General features: G+C 44.3%; 1 protein-coding gene across 1 annotated transcript in view; it reads left to right on the forward strand.

The window, feature by feature from the left end:
• The window catches only part of FSHR (follicle stimulating hormone receptor), a 124,288-nt gene that overhangs the window by 63,548 nt on the left and 43,573 nt on the right, over positions 1-17,167 (forward strand). Inside the window, exons 3-4 of the mRNA XM_074988510.1 lie at positions 10,708-10,782; positions 11,208-11,282. Coding sequence (XP_074844611.1) covers positions 10,708-10,782; positions 11,208-11,282 — 150 coding nt within the window. The remainder of the gene's footprint in view (positions 1-10,707; positions 10,783-11,207; positions 11,283-17,167) is intronic.

The following is a 17,167-nucleotide window of genomic DNA, read 5'->3' on the forward strand; positions in this document are numbered from 1 at the left end:
GAATATTCCCCTCAGCCTGGGTATCAGTAAGTGGGAATGGCAAGCCACAGTCCTTGCAGAACCACACCAGGATCTGGGTAGAAACATCCATGGTCAGACAGTCTGTCTGGCTACAGGCACAAGTGGAGGAGACAGCAGTAGTGCTGGCACAGGTGTTGCGGGTCTTCCTAACCATTATAGTCCTCTTTGTCACACTCCCTCCCAAACTCCCCTGTCTGCAGCTCCCTGTCCGCTTCGCTCCCCTGGTTGCTCCTGCCTCTGGCTTTTAAGGAAACTGTACTATAATTTGCATGTCATAGCAACAGGATATGCAAAATAAAATATTGCAGTTTTGGGGCAGATGATTGCTTGGTGAAAAATTAAAAAAGAATCCACAAAAAGCAGATACTTGTCACTAAAAGTATTAATCAAAATCACAATTTGCTGTAAATAATAAAAAATAAAATTAGGGCAGAAGAACTTTGATCATCTCTATTTTGGATGTAACTTTAACAATGTCTGATGGGAAGTATGTGACCTTAAAATTGTGCCAGAATTTTACTTCTTTTAAAAGGCTTTTTGTTAAGAGGAAGTTGACTTTAGAACCACATTCAACCACAGGAGGATTTTCAGAACATCCTATGATGCTAATTTTATTTAGTGTTTCCAAAAATGACATACACTTTATATTTAAGAAATAATGTCAGTGGAATTGGCATGTAGTTTGAAGGCTCATTTCCTGCCTCCTCACAACTACTGATGCAAACATGAGCATTTATATGACATGAATATTGAGGTGAAATTAAGATGTTTATTTTCCAAGCAGGACTCATGGGTTCTGCAGGAAGATTCAATATTTCACCACTTTAATTCCCATTATACCAAATGATTGATGTACTCATTAGTTTGATAAAAACAAAGCAGCAGAAATGTAGCACTTTAAAGACTAACAAAATGATTTATTTGATGATGAGTTTTCATGGGACAGACCCCCTTGGATCTGATAAGTGGGTCTGTCCCACAAAACCTCATCACTGAATAAATCATTTGGTTAGTCTTTAAAGAGCTACATTTCTGCTGCTTTGTTTTGTTGCAGTACAGACTAACTTGGCTACCCCTCTGTTACTATTCATTAGTTTGATGAATGTTTTGTTCACTCCAGTTGACAGCATCCTTTCATCTGTGAGAGATGATGAGAATTGCAGCCTAGATGCAGATGCTTTTTGATATTTCCTGTGACTCAGTTGTCCAATGTTAGATTTTCATGACCTTTAGTAGTTTTTCCAAATGTGCATATTTCAGTTGGCAGGAGCTTGCTTCTTACTGGTTCTTTTCTCTTCAAGCTGTAGGAACCAGCTTCTGTCATGGACTTTAATGCCCTGAAGGAGGTAATGATGATGCCACTTTTTACATTCACTGGCCAAGAGTGGTCAGAATCAATTCCACGTTCCTTCTTATCTCACTTGCATGTTGGAATGTTCTGTTCTCTTGTTCCCTCTGATAGCTGTCCATAGTGCATGTCCTTAGGTATGACTGCTTCTTCCAAACTGATCAGAAAGCTCAGCCAGCATAATCATCTTGGAGCAGGACTTTCATGCATGGTAAATTTGTCCTTAGAAAAACCTCTGCATTGGTAACTTTATCTTGCTATTTCTTGTTAAATATGTAGCATCACAGTGTAGTTGGAAACTGTTTGACCATTTCTGCTAATAAACATAAGTTGGGCATGTTTCCCCACCATACATGAAAGTGCTGAGGACATAAGCTTGGGGCACAAGCATTTTGGTCTTGTGTATTATTCCATGATACTGGAAACCTTTCCAATGTGAACAATTTAGTCCTTCATCCAGCTAGAAGTTGGAGGTCAATGTAGAACCTAAGTTGCTGAACTTTTGGGTTACTTCTAGTTGACTTGTATTTAAGGCTATTGAAGGCTCTTGTAGAACCCCCTGTCATCATGCAACTGATTTCTTAATGTTGATGGTGAGAGCAAATGCTTGACAAGCCCTTGAAAGGTCATTCATGAACTTTTATAGTAGATCTTAATTGTGGGTTCTCATCAGCAAAAATTCGCTTTTGAAGTTCATCTTTGCCTGTCATGAAAGAGTGAAGAGTTTCCCATCCAATCTTGTACAGAGATACTCTCCTTTTCTCATGTCTTTCAATGCACAGTTCAGGATTGCTGAGGAAAAGATTCCAAAGAGTGTAGTGGCAAGAATACATCCTTGCTTCACTCCAATTTTCATGTCAAAGTTGTCCAAAGTGGACCTATGGAACTGAACAGTTTTGCTGATGATTCTGTGGAATAAACATATGAGACTTAACGGGTGAGGCCCTGCTGTGCTGACTGTGAACACTTTGGTTAGGGTCATGAAGATGAAGAACAGTGATTGATTTTGCTCTCTGCTCTTTTCTTGGAGTTGTTGCAAAGAAAATATCTTGTCTGTAGTTGCTCTTCATGTCTTAATCTTCATTGTCACTTGGGATAGACAAAATTTGCTACATGTGGTAGGCACCCTAAGATAATATTTGAAAAAAGTTTGTCTGCTACATTTAGTAGTGAAAGACTGCTTAGGGATGCCCCATAGTTATCCTTTTTGCCTTTATTTTGTATACAATGATGATGTTTGTGACATGAATCACTTGTGGTACCTCACTCCCTCCCCAGCATTTATGCAGCAGTTGATGAAGATGCAGTAGGAAGCTTTCTTTCCTGTGCTTGGGGATTTCTGCTAGGATGCCATTTTTTTCAGAAGCCTTTCCACTTGACAACAAATCAATGGTCTTGCTTAGCTTTTCCACTGTGGGCTCTACATCTAGCTGTGGTATGATCTTCGTAGTTGGTATTTGGTCTAATGATTTACTGGTGATGTTTCTTTTTTATGCGTGTAGCTTTGAATAGTGCTTAGTCCAACAAGACAATTGTTTACTTTTACCATGAATGATTTCACTGGTATGTAGTATGGAAGGGACAGTTTTTATGAGAGTAAGAGTCTATCCCTAGAGCTCTCTTCAGGTCACCACACATGAATTTGAGGTTTCTGGAGTCTAAATCTGTCTATATTTCTTCATGGAGTTTGCCCCAGTAACAATTTGCACAGTGTCTGCTTGCTCATTATACCTCATTTTTTGCATGTCAGAGTCTCACTTTGGTGCTTTCTGTTGGCTTCTTATTGTGTTCCAGATAGGTTGTGTTCTTAACGTCGACAAGAAGTAATTATTTTGCTACAATTTCTTCTAACCAGTCCTTTTTGATTTCCTCTTTCCCCCAAATGTAGCTAAAGCTGTTCTATGGATTTTTGTTCTTAAATCTTTCCAAAATTCCTTTGCGCTTCCCATGCATGCTGAGTTCAAAAGCTCCTGCCGTTTCCTCTGAGTTTTGGTGCTAGTAATGTTGATTTTGGGCTTGCTCCTAAGTTTTGCTCTTATGTGTAGACACGATCTGTTGACAGAGGTACTACCGAGGTACTACCATGTAGACATAGCCTCTCTCTTTAGTTTGTACAGTTAACCTCTATCAAAGCTAACTTCTGTAACTTGTGTATTTTAAGTGGTCCTTGGTTCTGACATACTGGCTTCCAACCCAGAAAGTTCATGGCTTATTATTTTTGCCAGGTGCCAGGTTTCCCTCTGCCTTTAGAATTTGTTCTAGCACTACACACCCCATGTTTCAGACAGAGCAAGAAGGGTCAGTACATAACTGTCCAGCGACTGCCCAGCTTTGTGGTGGGCTGCGGGTGACCAGTCGAATGCAGTGATTCCTCCCACCACCAAAGGTGACCTATGAAGCCCTCCTCTGTGCCAGTGAAGTCAGAGCTTATAATCCCTAACTGCCACCACCTTTATTGCATCCATGCTGCCAGCAAGAATGGAATGTCACCTCTGTGTAATGGGACTGCAATAGCTATGGGCAATTACTACGGAGGTACTATTTTGCCCATGTGTCAGCACCCGCCTCTCGACTTCACTGGTTTGGACCAAAGGAAGACTGGCAGTTAACACATTGGGAGCTAGCTGTGCTGAAGGAGTTGTCAGCACAGAGGTTTTCCCTCTGCCTCCCTTTCCATCTCCACTTCTAGACTGAATTTCAGTGCAGCTAAAGGGCCCAATCTGGGTGAATTTGCTCATCCACTTTTTGATGTCATTTTCTCCATCCAGGATACTACTACTCACCTCAGAAACAATGAGGAGGCCCGTGGCACCTTTAAGACTAACAGATTTATTTGGGCATAAGGTTATTTGGGCATAAGGTTATGAGAAGAGCTAAATGGGGAGCCCAAATTTCCTTCGCTATCCTTTTTTATGTTGTATGCCCCTGCTCTTGTATCATTCCTGTTGAATTGCTGACAAGTGGTTAATAACCAAAACAAAAGATTTTTAGAAGCACAATGCAGCATTTACACACTTTGATATTATGAGGTGTGTTTCTTGCAAGGTACTCATTGGCACTCTTCCCAGCATTTAAACTCTGAACCTAGTCACACATTTTTAAAAAGCAAGTCTATTTTTCCATGTGTTCCCTGCTGCCATATTTATTCATAATATCTGGCTGCACATATTACAGCTTTCATGTTAACGGAACCCAGAGTGGAAGGAGACCGTCTATCAGTGTGGCTCTATTATAATCAAAGGAGAGACTGCAGTGTATCTAAGTAAAACCATTAACAAGATTAATGCTAATAGAGAAACCAGTAACAGCAAAGCCTCAGTAGTGTGAAGTACCTGCAGGAGTAAGTACCCAGGATCCCGGACAAGCTTGTATAGCCTGCCCTGAAGCCCATGCTATAAGAAGTTCACTGGTATTGGTAGATTAAGCTAGGATCTGATCTGGCTACATATGCTGCTGCAACCTATTACCCCAGTTACAGTGTAGATATACCCTAAAAAGCATATTATCTTTCTAGCCCATTGTGTTATCAGGTGTTGTACTTTCAGGAGGAAACACAGCATATCAGTAACAGGAAGGATCACTGTAAAGTGAGTCGAAAATTATGCAGTGATAGCAACTGCTCCTGGCCACAAAAAGTTAGGCCCCTGAAAGTGGTCCATAAGCTGTGCCGTGTCAGACTCCCTAGAGTTAAATACTCGAGACACAGAAGATTTGATTGCATTAGATTTACACAGTGTAACTTCATTGATTTTAGCAGATATGCCTGAGTTATGCTCTTGTGAGATCAGAAGCAGGCCCATCGCAAATCTTGAATACCCTTGTAATCTCCATATCTTTTGTAGTTGTTGGCAGATTAAAAGCTTTTTGCCATTGCAAGAGTCTTTTTGTTTACACAGGCAGCAAATAATAAAGGAATATCTCCCAGCCTTGGGGAGAGATTGTTCAATACTCTGCTCCTTCCTTCTTGTCACTGACTCTCCATAGCCTTTTTAATAAATGTAAAGGACTTACTCCTGCACTGACCTTGCCTAACCATATTGATGGTTAGCAATCGAAGGCTAATTAGAGAGCATGTTGCTATGGTAATGCTTGAGTCATAAAGAGGCAATACTGTTAGAAAAACACTTATGCATGGTGACTCGTAATACAGCTAGACTGTACAAATTAAAAATATAATTCATATGAAGATGTAATATGTAATAAGAAAGTTTTTCCTTTGCTTCCGCATTTCCCCCTCCATCCTCATTTTTACTCTTTTATTTTTCTGTTCTTTAAGTTACGTAGAAATTTAGAGCCAAAGTATAAAACAAGGAGTTATTTTAAACACACACACACACACACACACACACACACACACACACAGCATGTTAGAGTTAAGTTCTATAAATGACAGAAAGTCAGGTAAGAGAAAATGGGATACAACACCTCGCATTTCTAAGTTCATCTGATCAAATATAGCTCATGTTGCTGGAATGGAAAGTTTATTTCAATCCAGTGCCACCGCCATTGACGTGAATGGGCTGCCTTGTTTTCCAAAGGTTGAAAGAGACTATCCTCTCACTTTCTAGTGGGTGATCCAATCATACTTGTGAAACACTGTAGGAAGCCTGCCCTGTCAATGGCTTGGCCTTACTGCTTCTGGGGTAAAAGGAGGATTTCAATTTCCAGGGCTGCTGGTCCTGTTTCTGTCATAAGCAATACCTCTGTTTCACATTATTTTTCAAATATGAGCCACAAACCAAAATGTCACGTCTGTCCCTACTGAGCACGGAAAGGCCACTTCCTTCTCTAATCCCGTGCAAAACATTAAAAATACACACACACACACACACACACACACACACAAAGCAGACCTCTCATGATACATACGTGAGCACAAGACGTTAAAAATTTAAATTTTAACAATAGTCTTTTGTGGTCTATGAGCTTGTTACACTCCTTAAAGTGGAGCAAACTGACAGCTAAAATGCAGGATCACATGTCTGAATGTTAGATGGCATTGAACTGAACAGCAAAAATACCTGAATTTACTGTACTCTGTGCCAGCCGGAGGCACCTGGTGTTCTCAGCTTCGTTATTTTGTTTAATGTATCTTATGTACACTTCACCTTCTTTTCAAGAAAGTATAAAGATGCCACACAACATGAACCCCAGTGTTGCCTACTCTTCTATCTCTATTGTGAGTCTCCTGATATTTAGTTGTTGTAAAAGCCACAGTGCTTGGAGCCATTACAGGAATCTCAGTTCTCATGATTGTAAAGAACAATGGGGAAATATGACTTCAGTATACCCTAGCAGAGTGCAAATTAAAAGAACCGTATGAACCTATCTCTTTTTAAAACGTCGGCCTCCTTATTCTTTCGTGAAGGAGGGGCAGCAGATCTGACTCATGATTTTTGAATATTTGGCAACCTGTAAAACCAATTATTTGAGTTTTAGGTTAGGAAATACTGGGACAGTGGGAATGAGATGCAAGGGGCAATTATCTGACTCTAAAGGGTGAAACTACCACAGTCTAACCAAATGTTCTATTAACCTGTCTTGCAGAAATATGACTCTACACAAGACTTAAGCAGAGAAAGGCAGTTTCCTTTCATGGAGAAGTTCAGAACAAAACAAAATGTCAAATGATTTATCAGAATTTCTAAATTCCCCATGCAAAGAAATGGATCCTCAGCTCTCGCTTCTGGCACACAGCTATTATTATTTACTAACCATCACAACCAAAAAGGAAAGTAACAAAAATGAAAAATAAGTGGCAATAAATTCATCTGGTAATACTCTGAAAAAATGTTACCAAATGGGCTGAAAGGTCGTGTTGCTAGCTATGGACCATTACACGCAACTTGGCATACAAAGGCTTTCTATCAGCTAAAAGATGTTTTGTGAGATTAAAGCCTCAAATATCTCAATGGGCCATGATATTTCAAGAAAGAAGTGTTTCTTCTGTGATGGATGGCTGTACTGTATTGGAAATGGATCTTCCTTGCCTTTCCCAAAAGACTAGAACTTCAAAATCTATCCCAAACCAATGTAACTCTAAAGATGAGACAGAGACAAATTCCACTTCCTTGTTCTGTGTAAATTTAGGCCATCTTTTCAATGAATGCTTTCATCTCAAAATTCCATCCATAGCCATTTTTCACCTTTGTTCCACATAACCACTCACAAGCCACAGCTTTATTTGGAGATACGAAGTCAAGACATGTTGATTACAAACAATAAAAACTTGAAAAGCGACTGCTCAAGAATGATACAAAGATTCAAAAGCTGAGTATGAAATTATAACTAATCTATACAGACACAACTAACCATCAAAGATATTGCATGAAAAAGGCCAACGTTAAAAATCAAGAGCTGTGGAGCACAGGAAGTGTGCATGCTCCATATCCACAACCCTTCATAACCTCTCACAGTGGATGCTGGATTTCTGTGGCAAATTGCCATTTCCTCTGATATGCAGCAGTGTTGGTGTTTATATGGCTCAGGGAACTTCACGCATTTCCAGCTTTATTGAACAATAAAGTAAAATTACTTTAGTCCATCCTTTCTGGAGGCCAATGTGGAAACACATCTATTTACCAGTGCCGTGCTAATGATAAAACCAGTATTGTTAATAATGCAACCCCTGCATTTGAATCTGGAGGTACTCTATTCGCATTGCAGACTGAGCAGGCACTTTGAAAGATCACTTTAATCCTGCTACATTATCGATTAATTTGATGCCACAAAATTTTATAGGACTTCCTTGGGGACTGTTGGCACATTTGTCAGGCACTGATATAAATCACAAGTAGTGACACGGGCTGCTGTCTGTGGTATGCAGAAACTTCCAATATATTTTTTTTAACCTATGCTTCAGTTAAGGTACTTTGGTGCTGTAGTCTTATCTTATCCTTCAGGAGCAGAACTGCAGTTATACCATGTCATTGCATCTGGATTGGGTTTGTCGGCATGCAGCTGTTGTGCTGATTTGACAAACTCAGTACAGCACTGAAATGTCAGAAGTATTCGTAGCACCCAATTCTGTAAGTTTATTCTATCCAACAGAGCATGTGTATAATTTGGAGTTTTGCATGATAAATGATGTAAAAAAAGTTCTGGTCTTCTCGGGAGCAGGCAAGGAAAGCCAAAAGTTGTCACCTGTATAAAAAATATCAAAAGTCTCAGCTTACATTATTTTAACCTAACTAGTCCATAGATTACAATAAACATCTTTTTAAAAACCAATGTAGAAATATTTAGCTAGAAGTTTGAGCGGGATTTTCAAAAGCACTCCACCTGGGTCTAGCCCTGCTCCCACTGCAAATAATGGGAGTTCTGCCATTTTTTTTTTTTCAATGGGAGCAGAGTTTGGCCAGTGCTGAGCGTTCTTGAGAAATGTTACTGTCTTATTTCAAACTGCTACTCTGGCTGATAGATCAGTAGTCACACCTTGTGGCTTCTATGAACATCTATGAGTGTGTGGCATCACGGTGTCTGGAAGTAAAAACATAGTTCTGCTGGTCAGAGGAACAAAATGGTGGAGTGTCTGAGGCTATGTCTAGACAGCACCCTAACCTCAAAATAGGCTATTTCAGCATGTGACACAACCTAAATGGCGCCACATGCTGAAATAAAGCCCTATTTGGAGGCACCCTGTACCCCAGGGGTGTCGGAGTAGCATGCCTGTTATCTTGAAAACTGTTTCGAGACAACAGGTGTGTTGCATAGACACGGGCAGCTATTTTGTGGTATTTCCCGGAATAGCACTGGCTGTCTAGACATAACCTGACTGACTCACATACAGAACCTGACTGACTCATCTATGCCAGCACCCTTGTGTAAAAATTGTGTTTCAAACTTCTTAACTGTATAGCTGGTTTTGCTCATGTCAGGTGTATTTACGACTCTGGGAAAGTACCAGTGTAGTTTAAAAGCATACTTCCAGTGACTAAAGTGCTTCTAGTGTAGATATTGCCTCAGTCTTCCTCCTCCAACTTGCACCACAGCCCTCTAAACTTTTGCCACTAGCACTGATTCCAGCTCAGTCCTGACTTCAGAAAAATATGCAACATTGCGCCCTGTTGCAGTCTCTCCAATTTGTCCAAATCCTTTCCCGAGTGGAGGGGCCCAAAACTGAACACAATACTCCAGAGGTGACCTCACCAGCACCAAACAGAGGGGATAATTATTTCTCTTGATCTGCTGATAGTACTGCTAATGCAGCCCAACATGTCATTGGCCTTCTTGGCACCAGGAGCACACTGTTGACTCCTACCCAGCTTTGTGTCCACAGTAATCACCGGGTCCTTTTCTGCAGAAAGGCCACTGAGCCAGCCAATACCCAGCCTGGAGCAGTGCATGGGACTTTTCTTTTCTAAGCGCAGGACTCTGCATTTGTCCTTCTTGAACCTCATTAGATTTCTTTAGGCCCAATCCTCCAATTAGTTCAGGTCACTCTGGACTCTATCCCTACCCACCAATGTACCGCTACCCCTAGCTTAGTATTATCTTCATACTTGCTGAGGGTGCAATCTAGCCCATCATTCAGCTCATTAATAAAGATGTTGAAGAAATCCAGACAGAGGACCAACCCCTGGGGCACTCTGCGTGATGCTGGCTGCCAGAAAACATCAAGCGATTGATCACTGCCTGTTGAGCCAAACAATTTAGCCAGCTCTCTGTCAGCCTTATAATTCATTTGTCCAAGTCACACTTCTTTAACTTGTTGGCAAGACTACTGTGGGAGACTGTATCAAAAGCTTTGCTAAAGTCAAGGTATATCATCCACCTTCACTTTGCAAGGCTTTTCATACGGTCTTCGGCAGTATTCTTGTCAACAAGTTAAAGAAGTATGACTTGGACAAATGAATTATAAGGTGGATAGAAAGCTGGCTAGACACTGGGCTCAATGGGTAGTAAATTAAATTTCCCTTTCTCCCATCATGAGGCTATGAAAATCCTGACTAAATCTACGTTAAAATTCAGTGATGTCTGTGATCCAGTAAACAATCTGTGTCTGATAGATAGTGCTAAGTAAAGTCATATGTGCAGGTACCTGTGGCAGTTTATAAGACCTTTAAGGTCTTGTGCATAGAGCACAGGAGTGAGACTCACTCTATTACTTGGTCTGCCGCAAGCCTGCCTTACATCTCTGGGCTCCTGTTTCCACATCTGTAAAATGGGACTAATGATAAAGTACTGTAATGATAAAATGTAAAATACTTTGAGGCATATGAATGAAAGGTGCCATTTTAAATTCTAGGTATCACTCTTCACCAAATACCCAAACATCTTTGCTTTATCTTTTCCTTTGTATTACTGCATGAAATTATCTCAGCTTCTTTTCTCCACAGAGAGATCTCCCAGAATGATGCCTTGGAAATCATAGAAGCTAATGTGTTTTCCAGCCTCCCCAAATTACATGAAATGTAAGTAAGTGAGCAATAGAAGTTCGTAACATAGAAATCTAAAGACTGGTGATGATCAGATATCAAAGGGTCTGGGTTTGGTCCAGTGAACCTTAAGGAATTTAAATGCATAGATATACGCTGAGATCTCTCTTTTCATCTCTTTCCCTCCTCTTCCCACATTCCCTTTCTTTTCTCAACTAGATGTTTCCCTCTTCTCTTTCCCTCAACACTCTTACTCTTTGAGTTAAAACACTCTTGGTAATATGAGGGCTGGGATTTTGTCTGTCCTACGTTTTGGCTGGGTGCTCCAATAAGGTCATGTAGAGATATCCCACATCAGAAAAGCCCCCAGATTTGTTACTCTCCTGTATCTAAGCATGTCCCTGGATCTATTTTTAAAAAGTTTATCCATATGTTATAATGTTTTCCTTTTTCTTTTGCAGAAGAATAGAGAAAGCAAATAACCTTGTATATATTGACCAAGATGCCTTCCAGAATCTTCCTAGCCTCAGATATCTGTAAGAATTTTTGACTTTAAATTATAATCATTGTTTGAAACAATATGAATCCATTTCTATTATCTTCCATACAAATGTTCATAAACATTTTCACTCTGCTTTCTTTCAACAATGTCAGTACATCAGCAATGGCTTTCATTTGTACTTGGCACTGGATGATTAAATCCTTTTAATATGAGTTCATTTGGTATTCAGCTTCATTTTATTTTAGTTTAAATAGAGCTCATTGTGAATGCCATTTGCACTACTGTAGTTGCCATCTCTGCTCCCAGGAGGATGCCATCATAATTCTGTGATAATTAAATTTGCCCTTAAAGTATTATCCGAAAATATTCTTGCAGCTTTTGGCATGCAGCCTTAACCTGACTGATAATCTCTCCTCAACTTTGTATTAAATACCAAATTCAATCCAATAGACTCTTTTATCAGTAATTTTGTTTAGTAGCTGGATGCTTAAGTAGGTTCCCTGGGTCATCTTTCATATGCAGCTATAGTCAATGTCTACGCTACAGTGGTATTTTGAAACTAAATATTTCAAAATGGCTATTTCAAAAGATCTTATTTTGAAACAACACAGCTATATCTAAAATGCATTTTGAAATAGCACCCAGCTATTTCAAAATAGCATTTCTGGACATGTAAGCTGTGTCTACACATGCACTTAATTTCGAAAGTGCAGGCCGTCTTTTGAAAGAATGCAGCAAGTGTCTATACGTACAACATGTTCTTTCAAAAGGAAATTGGAGGAACGTGGCTCAGACTTTGAAATCCAGACCTCGGCCCCATATTAGGAAAAGCAACCCCTTTCGAAATTCTCTTTCAAAAGAAGCTATGTGTAGACGCTCCACGGCCCGCCCTTTCAAAAGAGGAGTCCACTATGGCGCCAGCCAGATGGAACGCGGAGACACACTGGTCCCAGCAGCAGGGCCCTATGATCCCTGCATCCAGTCACTCTTAAAGCTGCATGGACCCAGAAACCCTACGGCAGGAAGGTGAGAGTATGCTAGCAGCAAAGACACAAGTTAAGAGCATGCCCTCACAGCCACCCCCAGAACATCGCTACCCAGCAATGGCCAGCAGCCACCTACCACAGGAGCCCCAACCCCCCCAGTCAGAGCCCTCACAGGGCTCCCAGGAGCCACAGGCCTAGAGAAAAAAAGGCCCCCCTCCTGGACAGAGCCCGAATTAAGAGACCTCGTGGGACTGTGGAAGGAGAAGGAGGTATTGAGGGAGATGAGGGTGAAGCATCACAATGCTGCAGCCTTCACCTGCTTTGCCCATGGTCTCAGCACCTGGGGACACCCCAAGCACACTCTGGACCAAGTCCAGAGCAAAGTAAAAGAGGTCCAGCAGGGCTACACCTGAGCTTGGGATGAGGCTGGGTGCTCAGGGGCAGGTCCGTTGACCTGCCCCTACTAGTGGGAGCTCCAATCCATCCTGGGGCCCCAGGACAGCTCCCTGCCACCCATTATCCTGGACATGGCTGCGGACCAGCCCAAGGAAGAAGATCAGGAGGCTCTGGGACCAGGGAGCCAGAGCCAGGGGCTTGACACCACCCTTGAGTGTTCCAGTGATGAGGATAAACTCATCATTAACGTGCCCTCGCAGTCATCCAGCCGGGCAATCAGAAGCTGGGCATCACCAGAATTCACTGATGGACCCTCTGGTAAGTCAGTAGTGGGGCACGTACCCCAGATAGCGGGGAGGGGGGCAACACACAGACCTAGTGGCCCAGGCCCAGACACATCTCAGTCAGCCGTGACCCCTAGCACACCGTGATGCCCACTGGTGACAGCCAACACCAGGCCCATTGGACAGCTCCATGTGCCGCATGTGTGGCAAGGGGTAGGCAGGGCTGGACCACACATGGGACAGTCCCACTTGGGCAGGGAACCCCTGCATGCCCCCAACACCCCATGGATGCCATGCCTGCATTATCCCCAAGGAGTGGTCATCCCCAGGTGGGGCATGTGTCATCCCTGGGCAGAGTGGGTGTAGTCCCCAGGGGGCACGGCCCCAAGGTTCCTCATCAGGGACTGTAACATCCTTCTCTCCCTTCAGCTGCGCCATTCGAGGGCTGACAGAGTCCTGTGCTCTCCAGGATCCCAGAGAGCCCCCTAGAGGTGACAGAGAGGGGCCAGACACCTCCATCAGCACCACCACGGTGGACCTGCAGCCGAAGACCACAGTGGCATTTGGGGAAGGACACCATCAGCTTCCACCGGGCTGAGGAGGCAGAGCAACGCCTCCGGCTGGAGAAGACCAACCTGGCCTGGCAGAGGGAGGCCTAGGACCACCTACTGTCCCACCTGGAGGGCATACACAGGATCCTCCAGGAGCATGTGACCAACATGGCCCACCACCTGGCCCACTGTCCTGTACCCCCTGCTGCACCCCCTGCCAAGCTCCCGACCACACACCCCTACACAAGCCCCTGCCAAAGCCCTCCCACGGCCCTATCTGCCAGTGCTTCCCACCCCATTCCAGCCCTGCTGCGGACCCCAAACCCAGAGAGGGAGGGGATCCTGGGGCCGACGGGCCTCTCAGCTTGCAACCCCTGCCCCTGAGTGACCCTCCCAGTTCAGTTCCCTCCCCACCCCTGCTTCCAGTTCAGGGCCTTCCCTGCCCCCACAATGTACATAGTGCCTCCTGCCCATTGTAAATAGTTTTTGTTTATAAGGTTCACTCATTTGAGATTTAACCGTAAAGGTTTTATTTCACAAAGAGCCCATCTCCCATGTTCTTAGGGGGTGGATGTGTGGGACAGGTGGTGGTGGTGCATGTGGTGAGGGGTGGATGCATGGGGGGAGGTGAAGAGTGGTTGTGGGTGGGGGTCAATGGGACCCAAGAGAGAAGCTCTCTCAGAGGACCTGATGTGGACATCATCCCAGCTGGCCTGATGACTGGCAGCAGCGGCCAGCTACTCATACCCAGGCCTGAACTCGTCCTGCCACCCCTGAACAGCGGCATCCTCGCTTCTCTCCACAATGTTGCGGAGGCCACGGCAGACACCCACCCCCACCGGGACATTCCGCACCCTGACCTCCAGGCACGAGCGGAGGCACTGCCCTTCAGGTGCCCAAAGGCCGGCTCCGCAACATTGTGAGCCTGGTTGAGGCCGGTGCTGTGTGGTGGCACGGATGGGAGTGTGCATCCCATCCATGTTGCTGAAGTAGTTCAGGAACCCAAGTGCTGCAAATCCCCCAACAGCAGCATCCAGGTCCCCGATGTGGACAACTCGGTGGAGAAGCATCGCATTTATTGCTTGGATGACCTGCACAGCAAGGAGGATATGCGCTCTCATGATGGTGTCATGGGCGGTTCACAGCCAGCAGCCCAGCACACCTGCCTCCTTCCAGCCAGCAGCCCCTGCCCCCTGTCCCCCCTTCCCCCTGCCCCCTCCCAGCCAGCAGCCCCTGTACCCCTCCTCACTCCTGACCCCCTGCTGCTGAGGGTTCCAAGGCCCAGAAACCCCCTCACCCTCCCCATAGCAGGGGTGTGACGCAGGCCCATCTCATGTCATGAGGACAGCTGTGACAGTGGCCTTGTCAACCCTGAACTGATGCCCCACTGAGCAGTAGCTGTCCAGGGAGGCCAGTTTCCATATAGTAATTGCAACCCACTTCTTGAGGGGGAGAGTGGGCTGCATGGTGGTGTCCTAGTGCCTTGGTGCAGGGTCGAGCCAGAGGCAGAGCTCCTGGATGGCCTCCCTGCTCATGTGGAAGTTCTGAAGCCATCTGACATCATCTCATTGCCCCAGGACCAGCCATTCCCACCAGTCCAAGCTGCTGGGGTGGCTCTAGAGGTGCCGGGGTACCTAGAGGTGGAATCCAGGCTTGGGGGGGGCTCCACATCCATGTGGGGGCCACTCAGTCTCCTGAGGAGGAGCGGGGTGGCTCCAACAACTGTGCACAGCAGCTATAGGACAGTGTCCAGGAGGTCAGCATTTAAAGCCAGGAGCAGGTGCTTGTCATCCTTTGTGCTGTGTGCTTGGCTTACGGTAGCTCCGCAGGCCTCAGCTCATTCAGGGCAGGGGTGTTTGGGAAGTGGCTGGTTGTGGGCCCTGGAAGGGCTTGGCAGCCACGCGACCCTGTCCACAGCGTCTCCAGCTCTGTTCTATTAAAAGAGCACGTGAACCCATGTGGCCGATCCCTTTCATTTCAAAAGAATGGAGCGGCCTTTCGAAAGGGTGGATCGAATCTTCGATCTGCTTTTGGTGTGTAAAATAACCTGGTCAATGAAAGGTCTGATTTAACGCCCCCTGTCATCAACAGAAAGACTCTCTTTGACTTCAGTGAGATTTGGATTAGACTCCAAGGCTATATATAGAACACAGGGTTTTGTCGACAAAACAGCCGTTTTGTCAACAATATCCACAGAGCATCCAGATTGCCAAGCGTGTTGACAGGAAGTTGACAGAACACAAGACTTTTGTTCACAGCTGTACCCTGTTTGCCATGAGGAAGAATGCCTCTGTTGACGGAGCCGCGTCGACAAAACACCAGTCTGAACATTCCAGGGGGCTTTCTGTCAACAGAAAGGGGCTCCAGGACACTGACCAATCCTGTCTGCTCTGGTTCTGGGTGGCCATTTTGTCAACAGAGTGGCCGAGCAGTCTGGCCATTCTCTGCAGCCAACTGGATCACTCTTGCAATCTGCCCTATGGTCTGAACGCGATTTGTCAACAGAAGTTTTGTCGCAAGTTGTCTTCCGACACAAACTTGGGCCGACAAATCGCTGTAATATAGACATAGCCCAAGTGCTCTGGATTTTGAGCAGTACCAGCAGGCAGCTCATTATTCTGACCCTAAGAAGGCACCTCCTAAATTGTTTTATCATTTGCAAAATGGATTGATCTTTACAAGTCACAAACCATTCTTATAGTTTTGGGATAGGCGGCTTCTGTCCTTTTGGGATGCTCAGCCCTTAAAGAGAGTCTGGGCAGAGCAGTGTGGAGCTCTTGTTGTCTAGCACAGCGGGTCGGAAGTGGACTCAGACTAAAACAAATCTTTTGCAAAGGGCTGTGAACCATTGTAAGGCCTGCACCTCTTCCTGGATTCCATGGATTTTCATGGCTTCTGCTGTTTGCTGCAATGGCTGCATCTACACTAGCAAGTTCTTTCAGAAAATCCAACCCTTTTTTGAAAGAAGACACACACAAAGGTTTTGTCTACACTACCACCTTCCTTCAAAGGAAGGATGATAATTAGGGAGTTGGGAGTTTACTAATGAAGTGCTGCCTATGCACGGCAGCACTTCATTAGTAAACTCCCAACACCCTAATTACCATCCTTCCTTCGAAGGCAAGTGGTTGTGTAGACAAGCCCAAAACGCTCTCTTTCGAGACAAAGCCATCTTCCACTTCTGGATCAGGAAGAGCAACTCCTTTGGAAAGCTTCTTTCAAAAAAAGAGTGTGTGGATGCTCCAGGGGCCCTGTTGTGGGAAAAGCAGTCCTCATGGCACTAGATTTTTCAATCCCTGTCCCGTTCTTTCGCAAGAAAGGGGGCTGTGTGGATGCTCTGTATCCAAAAGCAGATCGATCTTTTGATCCGCTTTTTTGTGTGTGGACATGCTCTTTTGAAAGAAGTTTTTCTCAGAAGAGATCTTCTGGAAGAACGTCTTCTGAAAGATCGCTGTAGTGTCGTCATAGCCAATGTGTGCAGCACAAAGTTCTGTCTTTGGTGGATTCCAACGTTGAGCTCCACATGCCTTTCTGCTTTAGGTCTCTCTTTTTATAGTATTATGGATTGTTTACCATATCCACAGTGTCAGTGTCTAGCCTCCATAAAGTCATCAGGACTGAGTGACTTCTTTTAACTGGCAAATTCTACTTACTTTTTCAAGGATTATTGTGGGGTCTTCCAGTAGTTTCTTTGAATTGTTT

The sequence above is a fragment of the Carettochelys insculpta genome, chromosome 3 (assembly GCF_033958435.1).
Source record: "Carettochelys insculpta isolate YL-2023 chromosome 3, ASM3395843v1, whole genome shotgun sequence".
Taxonomy (NCBI): Eukaryota; Metazoa; Chordata; order Testudines; family Carettochelyidae; genus Carettochelys; species Carettochelys insculpta.